General features: G+C 40.9%; 1 protein-coding gene across 3 annotated transcripts in view; it reads right to left on the bottom strand.

Moving 5' to 3' along the window:
* EXOC2 (exocyst complex component 2) overlaps positions 1–21,588 on the bottom strand; it is a 97,358-nt gene extending 75,770 nt beyond the window's left edge. Inside the window, exons 1-4 of one of the 3 annotated variants that reach the window (XM_061590748.1) lie at positions 21,479–21,588; positions 19,399–19,558; positions 15,885–16,061; positions 14,823–14,949 (exon numbers count right to left, since the gene is read on the bottom strand). In XM_061590748.1, the coding sequence (XP_061446732.1) occupies positions 14,823–14,949; positions 15,885–16,061; positions 19,399–19,516 (422 nt within the window). In that variant the 5' untranslated portion in view covers positions 19,517–19,558; positions 21,479–21,588. Of the gene's footprint in view, positions 1–14,822; positions 14,950–15,884; positions 16,062–19,398; positions 19,559–21,021; positions 21,268–21,310; positions 21,444–21,478 lie in introns of those variants that run through there. The other 2 variants (XM_061590758.1, XM_061590766.1) reach the window with 2 other exon arrangements.
* Between the last annotated feature and the right edge of the window lie 302 nt (positions 21,589–21,890).

Here is a 21,890-nt window from a genome sequence, read left to right as displayed (position 1 = left end):
GATTCCCATCATTCCTCACCATTGGCCATGCTGGCTGGGGCTGATGGGAGCTGTAGTGCAACAACATCTTCGGAAAGGCTGCTCCAACAGTAACAGATAAATTGGCTTCCTTATGTACCAACTACAAATTTATTTTTATTTTCCTCCTGTTATTATTAAGAATTATTTATTAATTTTTTTTATTAGCCATTATCTTCACTCGGCCGTCACTGGTTTCTCCTGCAAGGGGACACCTTGGCACCATGTTGACACTGCTTTTCCTCTTGGGTTTGCATTTGCACTTTCCACTCAGCAGGGTAACAATTCCAAGAAAACAGAGAACACCAGCACAGACCAAACCACCAACACGGAGTGAGTGCCAGTCAAAACAGAAGGGGCTGTTTGGATCTGTAGGACCATTGGCCTCCAGGACAGGGAATGCAGCCACTAGAAGCAGCAGGGTTTCCATGGCGGTGAACTTCACACTGGTGTGTAGTGAGAAGCGGCGCTCTCGGCCCCAGAAAGGATAAAATGCAGGCAAGCCAACCCGACCCGGAAAAACCTATTCATAAAATGGAAATAGTAGTCTGCAATCTTATTTTATGCTAACAACATTACAGAAATCACAAGTGTTAAGGAGAAGCTGTGAGTTTACACTTCTGAACAGAAATGTGATAATTAAAAGGATAGTCTGTCTTAGGGAAGGATGTTGGATTAGATGCCCCATTTAATTCCTTATAACTTTATGATTCAATGATAATTACAGCCCTTTGCAGAAGTGACTCAGTTAGAGCCTACAGACATGGAGGAGATCTGGAATCAGGTTTGCTTGCCCTGTCCCCAAATATGCCTTAATATGGGTTAACACATGCTGCCTGATTCACACAGGCAATACCTAAAATTGGGAAGGGACATCTCCAATAACTAAAATTAGGGATGGGGATTAAGGACACTTTTACTGTGCTAGGGTCATGGGACACAAGCACATAGAAACGCAGGGAGCTCCCTTATACCGATTTCAGATCCAGATCTCTCCCAGCCCTACCTGGAGCTGCCAGGGATTGAACCTGGGACATTCTGAACGCAAGCAAATACTTTACCACTGAGCTAAGGCCTTTCTGTTGAACAGGGGAGGGATGTGGAACCATGGGAGCCAACTTAGGCAAACCCTGGAGGGAATGCAGCCTGGCTGCATCTTTTCAAAAACAGAGCCAAGCTGTGAGGTTCATGAGGCTTGAGACACTGGGGCCCAATGCATTCACCCAGCTAGGAGCGGGTACCCTAGACTGCTCAAGAATAAAAGCCTTCCACCGGAGATCCTACTTGTGATTAGGAAGGAGGGCAATGAAACAAGAAATGAAAGCAGCTTGGAGAGCTGCTTGTAATAGGATTTAGGAGCAAGAGAGACAAACCTGAAGACAAGGAAGAGATGTAGTGTACTTATTGGTCAACCCACTTCCATCTTTCCAATGTCTTGGGCAAACTGTCATGGAGCACCAGAAGGTGATGTGTACGTGTGGCACACGGGCACCACAGGCTCCTATTTAAACATGAATTCCCACCAGTAGATGCAAAGTGTATGTACTGGGATAGACACAATCTGGGTCCTCCACCAAGCATGTGCTCTATACACATCTGCACAGGGCTTAGGATATAGTCCTCCATGTATATTTCTTCAGATAACATTTCCAGATGATGGAGGGGTAGGCAACATGCCCCAAAATTTGAAGACAGAAATGACATGATGCAGTTTTATTCTGTTGTTTGCTGTCTAGCAACGAATAGTGAAGGTGACAAAGCACTGTTGATAAAATAGCTGCATATGAAAAATGTACCCGGTGTGTGGTGCAGTGTTCTTACTCTTTACGTAGTGCTGCCTCCCAGTGTCACATAGTTATAAAAAATACTATTCCAAAAAATTTAGAAGCAGTCAGGTTAAAATATTAAGTCATACTAGACACAAAACCTGACACAAAATCCCTCTCTGAGGTATTAGGAAAACAACACTTTTCAAATACGCAAAATGTATTCTCGAAATACACACACACAGGTTTTTGAATGCATGTAGGTTTATCTGTGTATAAAGCTGCATTATTGAGAGCCAATGTGATGTAGAGGTTAGAACATTGGACTAGGATCTGGGAGAACAGAGTTTGAATCCCCACTCAGCCATGAACATCACTGGGTGATCTTGGGCGTCATGTCTCTCAACCTAACCTACCACACAGGGTCATTCTGTTGCCCTGAGCTGCTTGGAGGAAGGGCGGACATAAATGTAACAATAAATAAATAATATAAACCACAGCTGCTATGAGAAAGACGGCAGAGCTATACTGCAATCCTACACACAACTAGCTCCCTTAAATTACATTGATTTCAGTGGTATTTAAGCAAGGTAACTGTTTGTGAGATTGCTTCCCAAGGATCCAGGAAGCAAAAAATAATAAAAGATTTTAAGAATCCAGTGACATTAACAATAATAAGTTGCTTGAAAAAATGTTTCAAAACTATGACTGTAAACCAGAAATTCCCAGAAGTCTGTTTAGAGCCAATTGCTATTATGCCACAGGATTTTTTTTAAAAAATAATGATTATTAAAGTCTTCTGCAAGCCCACCCACCGCATCTTTGCATCATTTACTGCAACAGGAGTGCATCAGGTGTGACTGGTTTATTTACAGAGCAAAGTATGCAGAGGATTGCAGTCTTAGGAACAGAGGAAGCTGCATTACACCAAGAGACTACAGGTCCATCTAGCTCAGCTTTGTTGACACTGATCAGCAACACTCTCCAGGTTCTGTGGCAGGAGTGTTTCCCAGTCCTACCAGCAGATGCCAGAGATTGAACCTGAGACCTTCTGCACACAAAGCACGTGGTCTGCCACTGAGCCGGGTCTTTCCCAGCCTTAACTGCTCGCAATGCCAAATCAGCTACTCATACAGAACGTGCTGCTTTGAGGACAGGTACTGCGTACCCTTCCACACTCTAAAAGTAAACCCAGGTCAAGTATACCAGACTTCTCTCAGAAGTTTGGGAAATACAGATGCAACACATTTAATTCTGAATAACATTTGAAAAGCCGAGTAGTGGAGTTTAGATCAGAAGAAACCAGAAGCCCTTTGAGTGCTATTCTTCACAGTCCACAAGACTACACTGGATCAAATATGCTGAAACGCAAATATTATACATAAGGATACCCCCTTCTTGCCTTTCCTGTCTCACTGTGTGTACTTTGCAAATATTATTTATGCATTTACTAAACTTAGACACCGCTGCCCTGTCAAACAGCAAATGCTTTTAAAACAGAAAGATACACAATAATATACATTTTAATACATATTAAAAATTAAAATTAAAAATGTATAAAAAACCCAACAACAATATAAAAGCAACGATTAGACAGTTAAAATGGGAGTGAAAACATCAGCAAGAGGTAGAGATACCTTTAAATGCCAAGGAATAAAACCAGATTTTAAAAACAGCATATACAGAGGGTGTCAAGCAAGACATTTTAAAGCTTTTTAAAAGCTTAGGAGAACAGAAAAAGCTGGCATTAAAAATATATTAAGGTAGGCACCGGACAAATTTGTCTGGGAAGGATATTCCATAGGCAAGAGGCCACCACTGAGAAGACCCTTTCTCAACCACCTGCTGTATCAATTGGCAAGGGCATTCAGATAAATGCCTCCCTTGAAGATCTCAAAGCATGGCCAGTTACATACAGGAAGAGCCATGAAGGGCTTTAAAGGTCAAAACAAAAACCAATACTATGAAATGGGCATGGAAGCAGATTGGGAGCCAGTGAAAATGAGAATCAGCTCCAGCATTCGGTGAACTTGGGACAAAAACATGTGCACCTTGTTTACTTGGAAGGACTTTTAACAAAAATTCCACCTGGATCTCATTGTTTTTTAAATTTTGATGTTGAAAGTTTTAACTCTGTTCTTTTTTGGTTTTTTATGTTTTGTTTTAATTCTGTTACTACTGTATTTAAATTATTTTTGTATTTTCTTTTTTACATACCACTTTGTGCCACTGTTAGGGCTTAAAGTTGGCATAAAAATGTTTTAATACATAAATGCCTCTTTTAAAAATGAAAGTTTCAGGATGCTTAATACAGTGTCCAGTATCAATTTCTGTGCTTATGGGAGCTGATCACAAAAGCCATACAGCCTTATAAAAGCACGCTGAAAAGAAATCAAATGAGACTATAACAGGATGACGATCACTGGACAACTTCCAATAATATAAACAGGATTGTATTTTAGTAAGTGGTTTGAGGATCATAGCTCAGCTTGTCAAATGGACTGGATGACAATACATGAGAGAGTTGGCTCCACTCAAAGTGTGTTATGTTTTCATTACATTCCACTGCCAAATTAATTTCCAGAACTTGCTTACTCTCTCAAGTACCATAGCCAGTCTGCAACAGTAACAATAGCGAGTCTAGGTTATCTATCTTACTTGAGTGGTGAGAGTTGCAATACTGGGTGGCAAACATCAGCTAGTAACCAAAAGGAGACTGTGCTGACACCCCTGGAAAATGTTAAGCACCATTATGTATCTAATCTATCATAAAAGCAAAATAAAAGTGTCACGGTAAGAAAAATGTAACTTCAAATACTTTTGCTTTTGGCTGGCTCCATTGAAGGCACGTAAAGAAGCAGCACAATTTTTACGGTTTTGGTAAGTGTCCACATAAAGAGCTTTTTATAGCCAATTCACACATGCATGTACATCACTTGATTACTCAACACTTTGGGACTTGTAGCTGATTGTGTGAACTGACTGCAATGGAAAAGCACTATGGTCGAGGCAATATGACATGATTATCTGTGGTAATATGGATTCTTTATGGTTCATTCACATACGGACATTATTGACTCATGAAGTTGTCATGAAGTCATCATGAAATGACGGCACTAATGTTGTGAACTATGATTTGAAGCTCTGAAATGTTTCAAAAATTAAATTAAAAATATAAAACATATTTGAATAAATACTGGGAAATTTGAAAGCGGTGTTTAGAGATTAATCTATTTCTCAAGTTCAAGTTGTTCCTTAATGCTGTAGTCACCTTACACAATCACTTGTTCTAAAATAAATCCAATACTGAAGCCAATTAAGAGACTGTTGTTTATATGACTGATGAGACTAATGCAATGGACTGAAGGGGGGAGTTCCACCAAATGGCACTAACTTGCAGGTGCTCCTGGATCCCTTGTTTTTCCTGGATATTCAAGTGGTGACTGTGAATAGAAATGTTTTTTACCAGTTGCACCTGGTTTGCAAGTTTGGGCCTTTTTTGGAGAAGACTGATATGGCATCTGTCATGTATGTTTTAATTACATCCAGATTCAACTATTGCAGTCAGACCAAAGGCTATCTAGTCCAGCATCCTGTTTTCCAGTGGCCAACTAGATGCCTTTGAAAAGCCCACAAGTAGGGCATGAGATGAATAGTTATACCCAGAGTAGATCCACTGAAATCAATCGACCTAAGTAACAAGTCCATTAATTTCAAAGGATCTATTCTCAATAGGATTTAGTTAGATATCACCCATGGTGTTTGTGAGCCTGAAGGTAGTAAAATCCTCATGACTAGCAATCCTCCATGATTTTTAAGGCCACCTAAGTTGGTGGCTGTCACCACATCTTGTGTTAGAGAATTCCATAGTTTAACTATTCAACATGTGCAGATCCATTTCAATCTGGTGTTTGTTACTGTCATTCCACTGAATCTGCTCTTAACTCAAATGATCTTTTATCTGCTAAACTGAGTGGTCAGTTGGTCTGCTCTTTAACTTGATTTCTTGAGTCATAGACAAGGCAGGTAGCAGTAACAGGACTATTGTTAGCTGAGAAGTGGACACCAACGTTAGACTCCACAGGCCTTTTCTGCTGCACTGTAACTGGAGAACTGTGGCCTGTTGGAGGAGACAAAAGATTTCACCAGCTAGTCCCACCAAGAGGAAGAATTTGCTATAGCTGTGGGTGGTTCCAAGGGGCAGATGAGCCTATTTATTTGGAAGTTGCGAGCAGGCCAGCCCCTTCCCAAGGGAAGACTTCTCTTTGGGGTACACTTTCAGTGTGTGATAACCCTGAGGGCACCTCCCACAGATGACTGGTTGTGGATGGGGTTGCTCCCAGGGAAGAGACTGGAATCGGGGGAGGAGATGTGAGTTAATCTGAGAGATGGAATGCTGGAGAGTGGCATCTGTGGTGAGAGCAGGAGCGTGATTGCTGGGTATTTTGAAATTTGCTATTGTATATTGTTTTGACTGAATTTATTTTACTTTTATTGTATGTTTCTTTTGTATTGGGGGGTAAGTAAAAGCAGTAAATATATAAACATAACATTTAATTCTTCTTTTGGTTTTAGCGGCCGTATACTTTCTTGTTGTTCTATAGCTTTTAACAATCCATCTTCTTTCCATCTTAAGACATTAAAAATTGTTTCCGTTTACTGCTAATTTTAATTGACTTTTAAATATTTTTAATTACTTATTCTTCACTGTTTTTATTGATAAGTTTAATATTTTTGTGCAAACCACTTAAAGGCTTTGTTAAAATCAAGCAATATATAAATTTTGTTAAATTACCACAAGTCCTCTTCTCTATGTCACTTTCCTCTTGGTCCTGTGATTTCTTCTTTTAAATTCATTATCACTACTTGCTAATGATCTGCAGTTCTACTTCTGATCTACCTTCTCTTTCTTTGCCTGTGATTGCTATTTCTTACTGGATACCTTCCCGCTACTTTAATGGGGCAAAAGCAGAGGATAGGCCTAAAGAAGACAGTAACTGGTGGAGAGTGGAGAGTGGTAGGGCTGGGTTATCTGCTTCCTATCAGGATGAACAGGGCCCTTCTGGTCTGATGGGAAGACAGGGAAGGAATGTAACCTTCTCCTGAAGGGGGCAAGAAGGAACAGCCCTAAGCTCTGAAGAATCTGGGATTCCAGGAAACAACACTAATCTTAGTTTGCCCTTAGCTTGTGCCTTCTTCCTTCACTCTCACTCTGAGTAACACTTCTCCTGATTTAGGGGTGGGGAACCTGTGGCCCTCCAGATACTGCTGGACCCCAATTCCTGCTCTAACTTGGAAACTGGCTAAGTAAATATTCCATTTGAGCAAATGCTTTCAAAGAAATGGGTCAGTGGTATTTAGTTATATGGCAGGATTTGACAGGTTTATTTGCTTTCATGTAAAAAGAAATGTAAATCTGTAGTTCATAAATAAAGCTTTTAAATAGTTATCAACAACCCAGAGGTAGTGATTTTGTGCACATGACCATGTAAAATCTATTTAAAAACTGAAGCCAGGCAGTTCTACTGGACACTGTCAGTGAAAAGTAACATGAACTAGATTCCAGAGGATTTTATAGGTCAAGAAGAGCCATTTTAAGTAAATAAAGACTGAATGGCAACCACCATAAACAAACCAAGTAACCATACACATTCCCCGTCTGGTATCAGCCAGACTCCTAGGAGCAAAAGTTTGTACCAGCTGTATTCTGTTACTCATGCATGCAGGAGACCAGCAGAAAGGATGCGGGAGCAGACTAAACAGGACAAACCTGAAGGTGTTAACAAGGACTTTCTCCAGTGGTAGGACAGAGGACAAGGATGGTCTGTGGAAACAATCTAAAGGGCAGCTAATGGCAAATCTGGACACAGCCAAAGTGTAGCACTGATATAAGAACATCACTTCGCTATTGCTGAATGCATTTACTTAACACAATGGGAGACAACAAAAGTAGCAGGAGAGTACCTTAAGGTTACAGGGCAAAAGTTGACCAAAGCTGAACACTTTTATTAAGGGTCATTCAATTCAATGGAAGAGTCAAGTGCACAATTAAATCATTGGGTCTTGGAAATGTTTTAACAGTGGCCAGATTGCAAGATAACTACACAGAGTTTTGTGATCTTCAGTTTGACTTCTGATACTGAAAATCAAAATATTTAACTGAACCTGTAGCCAGTTACTTTGCTGAGCTGATGAGGAATGACAGCCTTCTTGTATTTACATATAAACAAACCATGGACCACCTCTGCTAAAACTGTCAACTTTGCAAAACGAGGATTCTCATATTCCATTAGATGGCAGTGTATGATTAGCAAGCTAGACCTTTCATATGGAAACCATTTCTAAATTTATCAATAAGACACATAGTGCTAGTGGAAATATTTCACCTTCGTATTGTTTCAAGAAATGTCCAGTGAGGACACTGTAACTGGACAAAGTACACACAGACTATTATTCCTAGACAGATGAAGCACATTTAGGATTGCTCTTTACTGTCATATTTTAAGGAATGCACATTCATGTCAGAGAAGGACGGGAAGCTACAATTAATTCAGTTTTATCAGCAGAGTAACTGTGTAGTTCAACAAAAAGACACAATCCCATGGCACGTTAAAAGCGAAGTAGCTTATTGTGGTCTGAGTTTTCACAGCCAGGATCCTAATTCATTAAGCCTGAAACCTGAGCCACTTTGGTCCTCTGAAGCAGGTTTTACAGAGGGGGTTAGGGAAGAACAGGAAACTTTCCTTCTGTGAACTTCCTAAAGTTAACTTATCTTAGGATCCAAGCCTTATTCCCTATGGAAGAACTGATTCTCTGCTAGAATTGATTCTCCATGGCTGCAGCAGTAGTTTGCACAGCTACACACTTGTTGTACTGTGAGAAGGATCTTGGAATTGTTATTGATCACAAGCTGAATATGAGCCAACACTGCAACGTGGCTGCAAAAAAAGGCAAATGTTATTTTAGGTTGCATTAACAGAAGTATAGTTTCCAAATTGCATGAAGTACTAGTTCCCCTCTATTTAGCCCTAGCTAGGCTTCATATTGAGTACTGTGTCCAGTTTGGGACACTGCACTTTAAGAAGGATGCAGGCAAACTACATCCAGGGTTCAGGGAGGGCAACAAGAATGATCAGGGGACTGGAAACAAAGCTCTATGAGGAAAGACTAAAAGAACTGGGCATGTTTTGCCCTGAGAAGAGAAGACTGAGGGGAGATATGATAGCACTCTTCAAGTTCTTGAAAGGTAGTCACACAGAGGAGGGCCAGGATCTGTTCTCGATCATTCCAGAGTGCAGGACACAGAATAATGAGCTCAAGTTACAGGAAGCCAGATTTTGGCTGAACATCAGGAAAAATTTTCTAAGAGCAGTATGACAGTGGAACAAATTACCTAGGGAGGAGGTGGGTTCTCCAACACTGGAGGCATTCAAGAGGCAGCTGGTCAGCCACCTGTCAGGTATGCTTTAAGCTGGGATACCTGCACTGAGCAGGGGGTTGGACTCAATGGCCTTATAGGCCCCTTCCAACTCTACTATTCTATAATTCTTGAAAATTAAAGAATGTAACCAAACCTGTATGGGACTGAAGATACACTATGTAACAACTACTGTCTACTTTAGCTGGAATACTACAGTCTGATTGGAAGGGGTTTTAGCGTTTGTTTTTAAAATTGCTGTAGTTGCAATGAATTCACGTGCTAACCATAAGTACAGTGATGTCATTTCCTGTATGTCTATATCCTTAAGGTTTATGCTTTTGAAAGGTACAGATGAGCTCCTTCTGCTGGGTTCGTTTGTGAAGCATGCCGCTGCTGCCTCTACTGTGCAGCCTCACTCAGACATGCAACTGTGGGTCTCCTCAGAGGATACGAAGGGGGAGCAGGACCTTCCAGTAGATCCCTGTACCACCAGTAACCTGAAGGTGCCCTGGACACAGACCAGAGATCTCTATACCAGTTTACTGGTTCCCACCTGGCTCCTTCACCCACAGGGCCTCAGGAGTAGAGGAGACAGTACCCAGCAAGCTGTACCTGAACCTACTCAGGAGCCAACAAAAGCTTCTGTAAGCACCTGCCAGAATCAGGGCCAGGCTAAGAACCAGGAAGGGGTGGGGCCTCCAGCTCCTATCGAAGTTCTCAGCCCAAACAGAATCACTGTTGAAGCTACTGCGCCCTTGAAGCTCCAAACGCCAGTGCATAGCCTCTCTTGAGCCACGAAACAGACAGCGTATGAAATAAAGCCCGTGGTAAAGCTAATGTCTCCACGTTTATCTTTCACTGTCCTCTGCTTTCATTCATAATTTCAAATACGTTTGCAAAAGTGTGCATAATCGCCTGTGCATTTCCACTCTCACACACCATATGGACTACAATATACTCAAGCATGGGAAAACACTAACCAGCTCACCAGGGGCTGTAATTTGTCTCCCAAGGCTGCTGCCAGCATACCTCTGCCAGCAATGAACTCTCAGTAATGTTCACGGATAGGCAGAAGTCTGCAGAAACCAAGCCAGATCCGCTGCCACTGCTAGCTGCAATTTGCCTGCCCCTTGGGCCCCTTCTGCCCATGGGTGGTGCGAGCAACAGAGTTCTGCCACTTGGTCATCCTGTGCTACTGCCCGGCCAGGGTTTGGATTGTCCTGCTTGTGCACTCCTGGTTGTTCCTCCGCAGGTGGCGCCTGCATTCGGTGCCAAACACAATGTGTGATTCCACGTTATTGTCATTTCACAGATCTCAAAGGGTTTTCACCAAAATAAGTGACCACTGAATATATTTACAGCTATAAAGTATGGATATTTGTAATAAAATATTTGGCAGCAGATTCATTTCAACTGGGAAGCAATTTACCACACGGACATTTCTTTATATATAAAAAAAAAATCATCACAAAAACCACCATATCTTCATACAAATAAGAAAATAAAATATTCGGTTTCTTTAGGCCGTAAAATAAATGAAATTTAACAAATATTCCTGGAGCTACGTTGAGCCTGCTCATGTTTCTCACCTTGTTTTTTATTTTATTTTGAGGAATAGTATTTTCTTAAACGACTCTCTCAAGCGAGTGCTACAGTCTCTCATTAATGCTAGCCTATCTCCGTCAGCCTTCATGATGAAAAAATCTCCTCCTGTTTGCTCTGTTCCTATTCATCTTTTTTTACACCTTGCCTCAACTCCTCCCTACGGAGTCAATTTTTTCTAAATGATTTGTAGCTCAGTGGCAGAGCATCTGTCTTGCATGCAAAGGTCCCAGGTTCAATCCACGGCACCTCCAGGTAGGGCTGGCAAAGAGATGTGAGATTCCAGAATACCAACAAAAAAAGAAAGGCCAGCTATGCTATGCAGTAGTCCAACTTTTTGTTAATGCACAGCAGTTCTTCATTGTAGGCATAGATAATTTATTTCTTCTTCTATTATTATTCTAATTATAAAATTACAAACAACAGGAAGCTCTCACTTCATTACCTCTGGGAGACAATACAAAAAGAATATACTTTCTCCATTTTAACTGAATTGTGCCCTCTATTTACCCTATTATTATTAATCGTCATCAGTTTGGGTCATTGCAGACCTGCACTAAGGCAAACACATGCCATCAGTGGCTTGAGAAGTCTACATATGTTTGCTGCTAGAATTGGGGTGGGGGGAGGAGTGAGGAAAGGATTGTTGTCAAGCATCTGTAGCTAAACTGGTGCCTGGTGGCTCACAAGTTTTGCAGGGCTGGGTTAGTAGAACTTAAATATCTGTAGATGGCACCCCATTCAAAAACATTTGTGCCAAAGCATTAGCTTGCGGTGTTGACATGATGCTATGATTAAGCTTTTATATAGCACTGGCATTCACATTAGAAGAGTCTAATTGTTGATGCAGTGTGATTTACAACTGGGGAAGTATTGCACTTGTGCAGTATTTTTAACTTCCTTATATCTATATGTCTGTCTGTCTCAATGCACTGCTATGGCACTACAACCTAAGTGCCCCAAACTTCCAACTATGTTCAGCTGAAATTTAACAGAATACACTTGAAAGTAATTTTTATTCAATAAGCTGCAAAAAAACAACAAAAAACACTATACCATTATTAAGCCAAGAGCATTACTGTACTAAAGCTTTTAGACCACTATTTTACAAAGAACAATAGAATACAGTTACGCTCATCAGTGTGCAGTACTGAAAGCTCAATGACTATTTGGTACTCTAAACTTCTTCAAGGCATATCCATCTGCAGTGCTACTGTTACAGTATGGCTGTAGCATTGCAACACTTACTTGCTCCAATAGCAAATCTTAATTATCTATATATCAACTGTTATTTACAAAAATGCCACTATTGGAATCTTTGCATAAATGTAGCCACTTGTGAAGAAAAGCAGTAGGATTTATGCTTAGGGAAGAAACCACTAATATTTCTATTTAAAAAAATGGATGGAAAATATATTTTTACTCTACAACTCTTCCTACAAATCTCAATCTAAACATACTCACATTCAACTCAAACAAACCATCTAGTTCTTTGAACAGCTAATCCCAGGTCACTTATCATCTCATCCTTTCATCCCACACAGCTATTAAAAATGTTCACACTCAACGAAGTCTTGAATGGATTTGTTACGTTTTATTTCTTTCTACAAATGAAAAGCGGTATGGAATTTTAAAAAATAAATAAAAGTAAAAAAGCAATAATGTTAATATTCAGTAAGTTATGAAAACTAAAAGACAACTGTGCCTGTTCAGGAATAGCGTGGCCACAGTGACCCATTTAATCGGTAAACCTCGAGACTGTACTCTTGCAATGCACCATATGTAAGGCTGGCCTGAAGAATGGTTCAGAACCTGTAGCTGGTGCAGAATGCAGCTGCTCTATGGACTGCTTCGTATTATATGCATGTAACAACTCTCTTGAAGGAACTGCACTGACTGCCAATTCACTACCAAGCCAGGTTAAGTATTATGACTACAAAGCCCTAAACAACTTGGAACTAGGTAACCCAAGGGAGCATCTTCTTCTATGCAGATCTGCCCACACACTGAGATCAGCAGTTGAGGCTTTCCTTCTTCAGAACACAAAGAAAAGGCCCTTTTTGGTGGTAGCACCTACCATATGGACAATGGCTACGGATGGTGGGAGCTATAGTTCAGCAACATCTGGAGGGCCAAAGGTTCCCCACACCTACTCTCTAGCATGTTTTCAGCGTATTTTAAAAATTTGCTTACCCTGGAGTTTCCTGATTGTTAATACTGACTGCGCAGGTTGTCACCTACTGAAGATTTTGTTTTAATTACTGGGATTGTTATAATATGGTTTTATTGTTATGGTACATTTTTATAAGGTTGTACACCACTTTGGATATCTTGTAATAAATAAATAAAACACAAACAAGTTGCCAGACAAACAAGCCTGCCAGAGAACTGGGCATCAGGCAAAGGTGCTTGCTTACATAGTTGCTATGTTACGGTTGAAATCCAATGCATACGTTCTGGGACTTTAACAACAACAACAACAACACTCGCCCTTCACCCAAAGATCTCAGGGCAGTTTACAACAATTTTAAAATATAGCATTAAAAAATTAAAACAACCTAAAATCACAAAGGAGCGTAGGTCTTAAAAATATGGGGTGTAAGTGCTTGATCTGACACTGGGGCTTAGTTCAAATTAGGGATGTGCTAGAATTCCACCCACTTTGGATTAGGTACTCAATTTTCCATTAATTTGCTATTGTTGAATCTATACTAGGTCAACAAAATGCTTTCGAACCGCCACCAGCCAATGGATCCCATCCCTAATTCAGATTTAATCATCTTGGGCTGATAAACTATGGAGCTGTGTATCCATGTGCTGCATCTTCTCCCCCTGTAATGCACCCAGCTTCAATGCTGATATTATGGCTTGTTTGAACCTCATATTCCCATTACAACTAAACTGGTACACTACGATTTAATCCCTGCTTATAAAATAGGATAAGAAACAGGATCACATAGTGTACATGGGCACACAGCTTGTTCTCAGGCCAATAAGCCATAGTTTATCAACCTAAAATCATTAAGTCTGAACCAGGCCTGAGTCAGTAGTCATAACTCCCTGACAAGGGTACCTGTTTACATATTTCCAAACACAAGTGAGCCACCTTTACACACACTTTTCATTTTTAGGTGTACATCGCTTAGTTATAGATCATAATATGTGAAAACAACTTCGTTCTCATAACTGGTGACAGAAATATAATTACCTTCCCCATTTATAGAACAAGAGACTGAAGAAGTACAACTTGTCCAGTAAAACTGTGAAAGAAACACTAGCTTTCTGACAAAGACTGCATTCATACATGGGGCTGATTGCGTTAGTTTAATGGATTAAAAAGGTAGTGCTTCTGTCCCAATTTCTAAAATTCCTTTCACACTGCAGTACCTGCTGTGTTAAGCCACTGTGGCTTTTTTAACCGATGTAACGGCATTTTACACAACTTTCTTACACACTGCTGCAACGAACAGCACCTTGTTTTCGTTCCTCACCCATAATACACATGCGCACTGTAGTTCCCCTACAATTCACTGCTTGAGTTAGTGTCTGGATACAGTGGTGCGTGTGGGAAAAGGAGGAAGGGAATGTTGCTCCCAGTACAATTGAATACCAGTACAATTTTTGTCAGCAAAAAAACAGGCATGCACCTAAAGGATGGGAACTTATTGCATGCCGGGATCCCTGTCACGTGACCGGCTGCAGCTGGTGCAAAGCTCCCATGATCTTTCAGGTTCCCAGGCTTGCAAATGGATTGTTTTTCATATTATTTATCACGAAAATTAGCACTAAACTTCCACTATATTTCCGGAACTAGGTTTTATGTTATGTGAAAGGTCAAATATAATGTGCAAATTATGAGGTAAGAAATCATCAGAATAACAGAATAAAGTGCAGTGTGAAAGCAACCAAAGTCAAATTAGGCTATATACTTATTCTCCTCAAATCTCACACTCTGAAATCTAGAATCATACAGAGAAAGCTACTAAGAATGTGAATCCACACTACTTAGTACTCACTTGTCTATCTCAATACCAAGAGGGTTAGCAGGACGAAGAGACAAAGGGGGCATCCCTTTGTTCCTGTCAGTGCGCATGTCGTAATAGTTAATTTCATCAACCCAGACAGCAGACTGATCCAGAATACCTAGAGAAAACAAACACATGTATCAATAAGCCTCATGAGGTTCTGCTCTGCTAAATTAAGTCAAAAAGCCCTACAAGTATAAAATGTGTATTTATATAATTGTTTGGAAAAAGGTGGACAACAGCAACCTGGAAACCAACACCCCCACTGCTCCTGCTGTCATCTGCTGGTCTACCCATGCAACCCAAAGAGCTGTAGAGCAGTATGGTTCCCAGGTGATTTTATTTGGATTTTTCAATTGCAACACAGTTCTTCTCTTTTCTTTTTTGTTCTCCTGCATATATAACGCAAATGAAAACCTCAATTGGCAAAAAGTTACCAAATTCTTGCAGTGGATTGGACTGTGAAAGACCAACCCAAATTGGGTTTGCATTTTGACAATTTTGTAGGGCAGTCCAATATCTCAAAGAGGAGGTCAGGTCTCCTGCTCCCATGGTGCATTCACTATAGCTGCCCAATTTGCCTGCTTTTGAAAGTTTGATAGAAATATCTGTTGGCTATAGGTATGTTCTTTAACCGCAAGGTTTTTTGCCTATTTGTGAATTTAAATGTGATCAACAACCAAGAAAAGCTCAAATATTTTGAAATTAAGAGGTTTCTCATGGAAGGGCCATAAGCTCAAGGTCAGAATGCATATTCTGCATGCCCCCAGGTTCAAAAACAACACCTTCACTTAGAGGGCTTCAGTTAGCTGGCATGGAACAGAACTATGCCTGAGACAAGCTAGAGAGCTGTTACTAATTAGAGTAGGCAGTACTAAAGTACACAGGCCAGTGATCTAAATCTGTGTAAAGACAGCCTTGTATATTTCTATGATTTGTTCAATAAACCCTCTCCTAGAACTTATGAAGATATTCTTTTTTACAAGACTTTTTAAAAAAAAAATTAAGGAAAATATTTACATGAACAGATGTAAATGGATGAGAGAAGCATACCTATTTTTTCAGGCTTCAGAAGTTTAAAAGAAACAGTTGAAGTCCCTTTGCCTCCTGACCTTGTAGTGACGATAATGTCCCCTTTGTCATTCTTAGCTTGACCTACTCGGCATACAATTTTGCTGGCAGACATCCATTCAGCAGTCAGAAGACAGTTGTGTCCACAGATTGTCAAGCCTGAGATAATGCAGAGAAACAGAAGTTGCTTGACAGTGACTATTCTTTATTTCATCATTCTCGGGAATACATGAAGTGCTTTTGGCCCACAAATAAGACTCAGGTGCTACTTACTTTATGGATTCACTTCAGAAAGGAAGTTGTAAAAGTTTTTCTAAGGTGGTACTTTAAATACATAAAGATTAGTATCCAATACTGAAGTACTCAGCCTTGACCACTGGGTGAAAATGAGATTACAGATACAATACAAATTTGTAAAGCACAGCAAACTCTTGCTCAGAAAGCACGTTACCACAGTGATTCTCAAGGTCGGTCAGACTTCCCTTGCGGTGCATGGAATACATGAAGAGGTGGATTCAATGTCCCCTGGCAGAGAAACTTTCATTATATCCTCACTGACTCATCATCCCAACCAGATCTAAAAAAAATGAAGCCCAGGAAGAGGTGCTATGTTCTATGGCCTAATGATTTATTTATTTATTTATTAAATTTATATCCTGCCCTGCCTGCCAGAAGGAGCCCATTTCCCCATGTATGGTTTTAGGAAGAGATCAGAGATGTTCTTTTTCAGTCTTCTTCTAGTTTCAGTGTTGGCTTATTGCAGCAACAGACTGCACACACAAGTCTACATACAGTGCCTGGCATAAGTAATCAGACCCCTGACCAATGCTCTCATATTACTGAATTACAAATGGTACATTACAATTTCATTCTGTATGATATTTTATTGTGAAACAGTGAAACTCAATTATTGTAAGGTGACATTGGTTTTATGTTGGGAAATGTTTGTAAGAAATATGAAAAACTGAAACATGTTGTTTGCATAAGTATTCAACCCCTGTGCTGTGGAAGCTCCCACTTTACACAGAAGAAATTGCCCTATGGAGGACACAATGACCTTATCACTGGCCTCCACCTGTGAACCATTAAAGTTGCTGTCACATTGTCAGAATAAAACCCCCACTGTTGAAGGATCATTGGTCAGGCTGTGGATCTGAAGGAAAATGAAGACCAAAGAGCACTCTACAGAAGTGAGAGATAATGTAATACAAATACAAAGACTAGGAAAAGGGTACAAAAGAATATCCAAATGTTTGGATATCCCAGTGAGCATACTTGGATCAATAATCAGGAAGTGGAAGCTGCATCACACCACCCAGGCACTGCCAAGACAAGGCCGTCCCTCAAAACTCAGCACTCAGACAGAAAGGAGACTTGTAAGGGAAGCCACAGAGAGGCCAACAATCACTTTGAAGGAGCTGCAGAGTTCAGTGGCTGGGATTGGAGTAATGGGGCACCAGTCAACCATAACACTGGCCTGTAGGGAAGGGGGGCAAGAAAGAAGTTGTTACTCAAAAAGTACACTCTGAAAGCGCGTCTGGAGTTTGCCAGAAAGCATGAGAGTGCCCCAGCTGCGATGTGGGAAAAGGTTTAGTGGTCAGATGAGACCAAGATAGAGCTTTTATGCCAAAACTCAAAGCGCTATGTGTGGCACAAACCTAACACAGCTGATGCCTCAAGACACACCATCCCTACAGTGAAGTATGGTGCTGGCACCATCATGCTGCGGGGATGCTTCTCATCAGCAGGGACTGGGCATCTTGTTAAAATTGAAGGAAGAATGGATGGAGCAAAATGCAGGGAAATACTGCAAGAAAACCTGCTTCAGTCCACTAAAAAACTGAAGCTTGGGAGGAAATTCACTTTTCAGCAGGACAATGATCCCAAGCACAAGGCCAAAGCAACATTGGAGTGGCTCAAGAACAAAAAGGTGAATATCCTACAGTGGCCCAGTCCAAGTCCTGATCTCAATCCCATTGAGAATCTGTGGCGCTCTTTGAAAATTGCAGTCCACAAGCAACGTTCAACCAGTCTGAACGACCTGGAGCGAATCTGCCAAGAAGAATGGGTCAAAATCCCTCCAACGCTGTGTGCAAAGCTGGTACATACCTACCCCAAATGACTTAAAGCTGTTATTGCAGTGAAAGGTGGCTCTACCAAATATTAATATGTGAGGGTTGAATACTTATGCAGGCAACATGTTTCAGTTTTTTATGTTTCTTACAAACATTTCCCAACATAAAAACAATGTCACCTTACAATAATTGATTCCGAGTTTCAGTGTTTCAAAATAAAGTATCTTACTGAATGAAATTACAATGTACCATTTGTAATTCGGTAATATAAGAGCATTGGTCAGGAGTCTGATTACTTTTGCAAGGCACTGTACTGTGGAACAGATTATTAGTACTGGGGTTGCTGGGGGCCACAAGGGAGAGCAAGTTTTAAAAAAGGACTATTATTGGTAAAACCTGAAACTGATATCATGACACCCATTTTAGGATGAGCTATTCTATTATGATTTCCACCCACAAAAATTTAGCTACAGACCTGAACAAAAAGCATACAAAACTAGAAAAGTAAGGATTCACTTGGTGAACTCATTACTATATTAAAGAAAAGCAACAGGATGAAGGAAGGCACTAAAAAGTTCCTGCCCTATGATACAGCTGTGGGAACAGAATGCTTGATTGGATAGGCCTTTAGTCTGATCCAGCAAGACTCTTATTATGTTCGTTATCTACATGTCCTAGGGCAGCCTTTCCCAACCAGTGTGCCTCCAGATGTTGTTGAACCACAATTCTCATCTTTCCTGACCATTGGCAATGCTGGCTGAGGCTGATGGGAGTTGTGGTCCAACAACATCTAGAGGCACACTGGTTGGGAAAGGCTGTCCTAGGGTATCTACTTAATCATACTCAGAGTAGACTCACTGAAATCAATGGCCTTAACGTAATCATGACTAACTTCATTTCACTGATTTCAATGGGTCTATCTGACTTAGATACCATCCCTAGCCTCAATCAACTTTGTCATCTCTTCTAACTTAATGGGGAGGAAACCCAACCTTATACTGTCTATCACAGTGGTTCCCAAACTTTTCCCCCACAGACCACTTGAAAATCACTGATGGTCTTGGCAGATCACTTAATGATTTTTTTGTCTGTTGTAGCAATTGCAGTGTGATGTGCTAGATGCTGTATGATTTTTATTGCTTCTTCTATTATTTTATATTGTATTTTATTGTATTAAAATTTGCAATCCACAGTATTCATATTGTAATACAATAAATGAAATAAAAGAAGCAATAAAATACAATTAAAAATTAACATGATATTTAATGTGGGCATGACGTGGGCCACCTAAATGAAGCTCACAGACCACAGTTTAGGAATCTCTGGTCTATAAAGTGTTTTAATTATATGATTGAATATTACTTTTCCAAGTAAACTCTAACGGATGCCTTCAAAACTTAAAACAATTTTCTTGACTTTACCTATTAGATCTGTTGGGCCCACTCCCAAGTTTTCTCCTCGAATTGTGACCTTTGTCCATGCGATGCCTTCATTGGGAGAAATTCCTGTCACAAGAGGAGGCTTGCGTGCATGAGACATTATAACTTTCTTCTTTGATCAAAGATTCAGATATTCTGCAGCCTGAATTAGTAAAAACATGAAATATTTATATAGCACCAGTTAAAATAAAACCTGAAAATGCTCAATTTCAAATGTCACCACTTTGTAAGAATGTATTATTTTAACATAGCTTGCTAAGGTCCATTTAATTCTTAAATGCTGACAGTTCCTAAAGAACATAAATATGAAATTGTTAATTTTTGAATTTAGAACTGGATTAGATGTATGGTGGCATATGTGAAAGCCTTGGGAATGTGCAGGATCACAGCTAAGCTCACAGCTGAAGCTGTCAGTGTGAACTACTATCTTTATGTGGGCGGTTTGTACATGAATGCCCTGCTACACCAGTTGGACATTTTTGATCCACACTTATTATGAGAATTGGTAATTAAATTTACTTCTGTCAGCAACTCTAACAGAATTACTTTTAGGGACAACACTGTATCAGATAGCAAGTTTGTTATCAGAGAGATCTGTAAAGAACCATGAGACCAAATTATTCATCTAACTAGGAAGCATATAATTGTCTGTCACACTGCCCTTCTAAAGTGTAGATCAATGCTGGGCAGACTTCAGGCTTGCACAGTTGCAGCATGTGAAGTGGGTGGGTGCACTGCCATTGTCCCATTCTCCTGGATGCAGTGGCGCTACCACTGGCCAGGTCCAGGATGGGTCAGGATGACAGCAAGGTTGTAGGAAGCATTGGGTTCGTGGTGACAGGTGTAAGCATCCATACATATCTGTGCTTATGCCACCAAGCCAGTGTTTTCTCCACTCTCGCCATTGCCCTGCCCCATCCCAGCAAGCAGCAGCACTGCTGCAGCCTAGAGGGTGGCACAACAGGAGTGGCCCATCTTCATGGCTGGCTTGAGGTCTTTTATTTTTTAACTACCTTGGCTTTTATTAGAATCCTTAATTAGAACTTAATTTTATATGTAATGTTTATACCATGGGTTGATATTATAGAGGATGTTTTGTTCAGTTATTAATTGTATTTTATCAGTTGTGGGGGTTTTGTATTTGCTTTCTTATGGATGCTTACTTATGTCATACACAGGTTAGAGTTTTATTTAAATATAAGCGGGATAAAAGTGTCTAAAGAAAGAAAGAAAGAGAAACCCTGAGATACCCCACACAGATGGTGCAAAAGACTTGCACTTTGAATTAAATAATTCTGAGCTGAAGAATTTGAGTACCAAATTTCTTTATTTCAGCTGTATAACTTGGGGCAGGGGTCATTTCATTGCTGCTATTGCTAAACTGCTGGGAGTCAGAAATCTTGCAGATCTAGTGCAAATCACCCACACCTTCTGCCAAAAATGACAGGGCAAAAATAAATGGGCACAGACCAGACACCCAAAAAGGTCACATAGAGGCACCAACGAATGACCATCTCAGTATTCCAGGGCATCTCTAACATTAAGATCGCGATACTGATCGCTACACAATAAATGTTCAAGGCTTGAAATCCTATGCACACTTACCTGACAGCAAGCCTCACTGAGCACAGTGAGACATACTTCCAAGTAAAGCATGAGTAAGATTGTACTGTAAAGGGTGGATCAAGTGCAAGGATGCTGACCTAGAGTTTATTTTATCAGGCTCAATTATGATCTTAGGCTGGCCGTATCCAGTCTGGGGCCAGACTCCAGCCAAGCGCCCCATTACCCAGGGTAAAATTTCGAGGGGTGGGAATTACTGCTCCCTAACTCACGAGCTGGCCGGCGGCGGGGCTTTTCCTTGCTATATACATATACATAATAAAAGCCCCACCCGACGCGACTGCTCGACAGACTCGCTGGCAGGGGGCGAGCTCTCCAACCGCGGCGTGTGCGGGCGTGGAGACCCCTCTCCCTCGGCCGTCCGTCGCCGTCGCCTGAGAGAGCGAACTACAACCCCCAAAATCCAACCCCCCAAAATGAGTCAAGTAAATCTACCTACCACCGGAAGCACAGCTGGCGGCGGAAGGTTGAAAAAGCCCTGTCCAAGGGACTGACGGAATTACGGAGGAGGAGGAGTCGAGCAGGATCAACAGAGCGGAGACCGCACGTGACACGATGAAGGCAAATGCTGGTTGGCTAAACCAGTGCTGTCCCTCAGTTAACTTCCGCCAATGACTTGCGAGAAGAGGAGGGAGGGAGCGACGAAGGGAGTTCTCCCCATCTTTTAAGGATGGAGAGAAGGGAAAGAACAAGCGGTATCAAAGTCGCTTCTCCATTCCTGCCGGGGTTGAGAAGGCCGGAGAGGGGTAACTGGAGGGCTGGTACGTGGATTTCTCTAGCTCTCTTAGGGGAGTTATCATCTGATGTGTTGTCCTGCAAACTGAGCCTCAGCAAACAGTTGCTGTCGGCTT

Source organism: Rhineura floridana, chromosome 1 (genome assembly GCF_030035675.1).
Source record: "Rhineura floridana isolate rRhiFlo1 chromosome 1, rRhiFlo1.hap2, whole genome shotgun sequence".
In the NCBI taxonomy this organism is placed as follows: domain Eukaryota; kingdom Metazoa; phylum Chordata; class Lepidosauria; order Squamata; family Rhineuridae; genus Rhineura; species Rhineura floridana.
Note: the sequence above shows the minus strand (reverse complement) of the source record. Positions and strands in the feature narration are given on the sequence as shown.